The sequence below is a fragment of the Saimiri boliviensis genome, chromosome 7 (genome assembly GCF_048565385.1).
Source record: "Saimiri boliviensis isolate mSaiBol1 chromosome 7, mSaiBol1.pri, whole genome shotgun sequence".
NCBI classification, from domain to species: Eukaryota; Metazoa; Chordata; class Mammalia; order Primates; family Cebidae; genus Saimiri; species Saimiri boliviensis.
In genome coordinates, this window is record NC_133455.1 from 14,860,928 (window position 1) to 14,866,927 (window position 6,000).

The window sequence follows — 6,000 nt, forward strand, 5'->3', positions numbered from 1 at the left end:
CTCACTGCAGCCTCGAACTCCTGGGTTCAAGAGATGATTCTGCCTCAGTCTCCCAAAGTAGCTGGGACTATGGGCACAAGCTACCATGTCTAGCTAATTTTTTAAAAAACTTTTTGTAGAGATGGTGGTCTCACAATATTGCCCAGGCTGGTATTGAACTCCAGGCCTCAAGCAATCCTCCCACCCTGGTCTCCCAAAACACTGAGTTAACAGAGGTGAGCCACCAGCCAGGGAAGAGATTTTGAACCACTTAGAGTTTTGGATTGGCTGGCTAGCAAGATAATGTTGTTGTTGTTGTTGTTGTTGTTGTTGTTGTTGTTGTTATTGTTGAGATGGAGTCTCACTCTGTCTCCAGGCTGGAGTGCTGCAGTGTGGTGGCGTGATCTCAGCTCACTGCGACCTACACCTCCCAGATTCAAGTGATTCTCCTGCCTTAACTTCCTGAGTAGCTGGGACTACAGGTGTGCATCACCACACCTAGCTAATTTTTATATTTTTAGTAGAGACAAGAGTTTCACCATGTTGCCCAGGATGGTCTCGATCTCTTGACCTCATGATCCACCTGCCTTGGCCTCCCAAAGTGCTGGGATTACAGACATGAGCCACCACGCCCGGCTGCAAGATAACTTTTATAGCCAACAATGGGTGCCAATGTTACTACTTGGAGCATAACAGTACTGTGGTATATTCCTCAAGCTTTATGGAAATTGGATTTATTTTTTATAGCTAAGCATATGTAAATGATTTTAGGGTTAAAGATCTTGAAATAAGGACATGATCAGTTGAAACCAAAATAATGATAACAGCTACTGTTTATTGAACACTTAGTATGCATTGAGAACTGTGCCTAGGATTTTATATGAATTATTTCATTTAATCCTCCCACCAATCTCAGACAATAGGAACTATTCTTTTTTTTTTTTTTTTTTTTTTGAGATGGAGTCTCGCTCTTGTCGCCCAAGCTGGAGTGCAGTGGCATGTTCTCAGCTCACTGCAACCTCTGCCTCCCAGGTTCAAGCGATTCTCCTGCCTCAGCCTCCTGAGTAGATGGGATTACAGGTGCCTGCCACCATGCCCAGCTAATTTTTGTACTTTTAGTAGAGATGGGAGTTTCTCCATGTTGACCAGGATGGTCTCAAACTCCTGACCTCAGGTGATCTGCCCGCCTCAGCCTCCCAAAGTGCTGGGATTACAAGCATGAGCCACCACACCTGGGCAATAGGAACCATTCTTTTTCTTTTCTTTTTTTTTTTTTTTTTTTTTTTTGAGATGGAGTTTCGCTCTTGTTACCCAGGCTGGAGTGCAATGGCGCGATCTCGGCCTCCCGGGTTCAGCCAATTCTCCTGTCTCAGCCTCCTGAGTAGCTGGGATTACAGGCATGCGCCACCATGCCCAGCTAATTTTTTGTATTTTTAGTAGAGACGGGGTTTCACCATGTTTATCAGGATGGTCTCGATCTTTTGACCTCGTGATCCACCCGCCTCAGCCTCCCAAAGTGCTGGGATTACAGGCTTGAGCCACCGCGCCCGGCCTCATTCTTTTTATTTTCTTGAGGATGAAACGTGAGATCTAGGGAGGTAGGTAATGTGCCAAGATAACACAACCAAGTGGATGGTGTGGCTAGAATTCAAGCCCAGGAGCTGACTTCAAAGCCCACAGGCTTAATTCCTGGACAATGTAGGCTTCCTGATGCCTGCTGCTGTGGTTTCCGACCATACTGAAAAGAATGTGTACTTCGTAGCCCATTGGGCAGACTTGACCATTTTTTATTTCTAACTCAATTTATCCAAAGCATCTGTGTTTTTGAGGGGGAACCAATTTCAATCAAAATGAAGAAACCTCTTCCAGTAGTCACCAGGAGCTGTAGGCAAGAGTGTATGACAGTGTATGTCTTCTGTGCCCGCAGTTACGGCTAGATGAGGCTCAAGAAGCAGAATGCCAGGCCTTGAGGCTACAGCTCCAGCAGGAAATGGAGCTGCTCAACGCCTACCAGAGCAAAATCAAGATGCAAACAGAGGCACAACATGAACGTGAGCTCCAGAAGCTAGAGCAGAGGGTGTCTCTGCGCAGAGCACATCTTGAGCAGAAGGTATGAAGGCATTACTGGGGGTCCATGCCACTGGGTGGAAGGATGTGTGGCTGAGGGAACTGCCATATGTGGAAACTTCCTTAGTTGGGGATTAAAGTGGACATTTTTCACTTACCTGCTTTATGCTACTGGTACTCTTGCGAGGTAGGCATTGTCCCCATTCTGCAGGCCAAAACACCAAGGCATGCATGTCTGACCCCACATCCTAAGTCTTTCTGCCACTCTGCTAGGAAACCCTCAGTGTTCCCAGCCATAGAGTGACATGGGTTGCTGGGGGGTTGATGTGACACCTGAAAGGTACTGTGAGCTGACAGCAGCGCTGCCAAATGGCACGAGGAAGCCAAATGCATAACAGATTTGGCTTTTCGGCTATTTTTAAACCAAGGGAAATCACCAGCAGGTCTCTTTTAAAAAAAAATTTTAATGACGATAGGCTGATACTGCCATGCATAATAAATGTTATCCCAACTAAAATATTCATTGCTTTAGATATTCTGAGGAACATGAAGTAGAAACGACTTCATAAGGCATCTCAAAACTGTTAAGCATGTATTTGCTTAACCAGTTATTTGCACTTTCTTCCAGTAGTTCCCTGAGACCAGCGTCACAGACTATTTTCCCAGCTCCTGTTCTAGAACTAAATTACTAATGACCCAGGAGGCATTTGGCTCTCTATGGGAAAGCAGCACAGTCTAACTGTGCTTGAGTGTCTTTTCGCTTCTCCTGAGCCATCCCCTGCTAAGACAGGACACTGACCTAGATCAGCCCAGCTGCTGGGCTTGCTAGAGTGGCATTGCCGGTCCCAGGTGGGCCCCAAACATTTTTATTCTTGTGAGCAAGTTTTAAATATAATGGATTAGATTCATTGATCACAGGACTTGGCCAGCCTTCCTCGGTCCTCCCTTAGTTCCTGTGTGTGTGTACATGCCACATGTGTGCCTGTGTGTGTACATATCATATGTGTGCCTGTGTGTATATCATGTGTGCCTATGTGCATGTCATGTGTGTCTGTGTGTACATCGTGTGTCTGTGTGCATGTCATGTGTCCCTGTGTATGTACATGTCATGTGTGCCTCTGTGTGCATGTCATGTGCCTCTGCATGACATCTGTGCCTGTGTGTATCATGTGTACCTGTGTCATGTGTGCCTGTGTGCATGTCACATGTGCCTGTGTGTCATGTGTGGCTGTGTGCATATCATGTGTGCCTGTATGTCATGTGTGCCTGTGGGCATGTGTGCCTATGTGTGTCATATGTGTGCCTGTCGTGTGCCTGTGTACATGTCATGTGTGCCTGTGTGTACATGCCATATGTGCCTGTGTCGTGTGCCTGTGTGCATGTCATGTGTACCTGTGTGTACGTCATGTGTGTGTATACATGTCATGTGTGCATATCTGTGCTTGTGTGTACATGTCATGTGTGCCTGTGTACGTCATGTGTGCCTGTGTGTACATGTCATGTGTGTGTGATGTCATGTGTGCATATGTGCCTGTGTGTACATGTCATGTGTGCCTGTGTCATGTGTGCCTGTGTGCATGTCATGTGTACCTGTGTGTACATGTCGTGTGTGTGTATACATGTCATGTGTGCATGTGTGCCTGTGTGTACGTCATGTGTGCCTGTGTACGTGTCATGTGTGCCTATGTGTGTGTACATGTCATATGTGTGCCTGTGTGTAATGCGTGCATGTGGGCGCATGTCAGGAGATGCTTTCCATTAAGAACTTCCTTATGCTTGTTTCAGATTGAAGAGGAGCTGGCTGCCCTTCAGAAGGAACGCAGCGAGAGAATAAAGTACCTATTGGAAAGGCAAGAGCGAGAGATTGAAACTTTTGACATGGAGAGCCTCAGAATGGGATTTGGGAATTTGGTTACATTAGATTTTCCTAAGGAGGACTATAGATGAGATTAAATTTTTTGCCATTTACAAAAAAAAGAAAACAGAAAAAAATTCCGACCCTGCAAAACCACATTCCCCATTGTAACGGGCGTTGCTCTCACTCTCTCTCTCTCTTACTCTTACTGACATCGTGTCGGACTAGTGCCTGTTTATTCTTACTCCATCAGGGGCCCCCTTCCTCCCCCCGTGTCAACTTTCAGTGCTGGCCAGAACCTGGCCATCTCTTCTATTCATAGTACACGTCACAGTGTTGATGTGATTCAAAATGTTTCAGTGAAAACTTTGGAGACAGTTTTAACAAATCCAATAAACAACAAGTGGATGTATATTGCTTTAGGCAACCACTCATTACCACCAATCTGTGAAAGTAAAGCAAAAAAATAATAATAATAATAAATGCCAAGGGGGAGAGAGACACAATATCCGCAGCCTTACACCTTAACTAGCTGCTGCATTATTTTATTTTATTTTATTTTTTTGGTATTTATTCATCAGGAATTAAAAAAAAAAACAAAGTTTTATTAAAGATTGAAAATTTGATACATTTTACAGAAACTAATTGTGATGTACATATCAGTGGTGACATATTATTACTTTTTTGGGGACGGGGGGTGGGTGGGGTGAAGAGACCTTGTGATTTTTAAGAACCTGCTGGCAAGAGTTTAACTTGTCTTCAGCATATTCTGATTGTATCATAATCATTTTCTGCTGTTGCAGAGGATGTGAATACACTTAAGGAGCTCACAGAATCCCAGTAGCACAAATTGGGCTTTGGCAAATCGTGTATTTTGTGTATAGAAGGAATTTAAGGAGAGGTATTACTTATTTTCATATTGTATTTTAACTGTTTCTCTGATCAAATTTTTTTACTTCCTCCTCCTGTTCCTCCCCACCTTCCTCCTTTTCCAATTCAGTATCTGGAGTTCAACACTGTCTCTCAATCAGATCATCTTGATCGTTTTCTTTATTTCCCTTTCCCTTCCTAAGTCCCATTTCTTGGTCATAAATATTGCATTATTCACACTTTCAAACTGTGTATTTTCTTACAATAAAAAATGATGAAAAAAAAAAAGGCTTTACTTCTTTTGCATGCACTTTAAAAACAAAACATTTTTCAGGTTCCAAGGAAGAGCATGATAACTGTCAGAGCTTTTAATTATATTTGTAAATAAAAGTGTTCATCACATCGCCTTGCTGTGTTATTGTAGCAGGTTTCCCTTCCAGGTTCACCGGTTCACAATTCAGAGGGCCAGCCACCCTCCTGAGCCTGTTCTCCATAGCCTTGGTCGCTCCAAGAAGAGCCATTCAGGACTTTCAGATAAAGCTGTGTCTTCAAAGTTCTACGGGGCTGAAGATAGTGTTGCACCATTTGATGTGGGCACATGGTCAACTGCACCTTTCTGTCCTTAAGAATAGAAGGCATGGGCCGGGCGTGGTGGCTCATGCCTGTAATCCCAGCACTTTGGGAGGCAAGGCGGGTGGATCACGAGGTCAGGAGTTCAAGACCAGCCTGGCCAAGATGGTGAAACTACATACTAAAAATACAAAAAAATTAGCCAGGCATGGTGGCAGGCGCCTGTAATCCCAGCTACTCAGGAGGCTGACGCAGAGAATTGCTTAAACCTGGGAGGCGGAGGTTGCAGTGAGCCAAGATCATGCTGCTGCACTCCAGCCTGGGTGACAGTGAGACTCCATCTCAAAAAAAGAATAGGCGCCGGGCGCGGTGGCTCAAGCCTGTAATCCCAGCACTTTGGGAGGCCGAGGCGGGTGGATCACGAGGTCAAGAGATCGAGACCATCCTGGTCAACATGGTGAAACCCCGTCTCTACTAAAAATACAAAAAAAATTAGCTGGGCATGGTGGCGTGTGTCTGTAATCCCAGCTACTCAGGAGGCTGAGGCAGGAGAATTGCCTGAACCCAGGAGGCGGAGGTTGCGGTGAGCCGAGATCGCGCCATTGCACTCCAGCCTGGGTAACAAGAGTGAAACTCTGTCTCAAAAAAAAAAGAAAAAA

At 44.9% G+C, this 6,000-nt stretch overlaps 1 protein-coding gene across 7 annotated transcripts in view; it reads left to right on the plus strand.

Moving 5' to 3' along the window:
* Positions 1-5,173, plus strand: part of TAOK3 (TAO kinase 3) — a 210,439-nt gene extending 205,266 nt beyond the window's left edge. For all 7 annotated transcript variants that reach the window (XM_039472335.2, XM_010342823.3, XM_074402172.1 and 4 more), the window contains 2 exons: positions 1,907-2,089; positions 3,832-5,173. In XM_039472335.2, coding sequence (XP_039328269.1) covers positions 1,907-2,089; positions 3,832-3,993 — 345 coding nt within the window. In that variant the 3' untranslated portion in view covers positions 3,994-5,173. The remainder of the gene's footprint in view (positions 1-1,906; positions 2,090-3,831) is intronic.
* Positions 5,174-6,000: the final 827 nt, after the last annotated feature.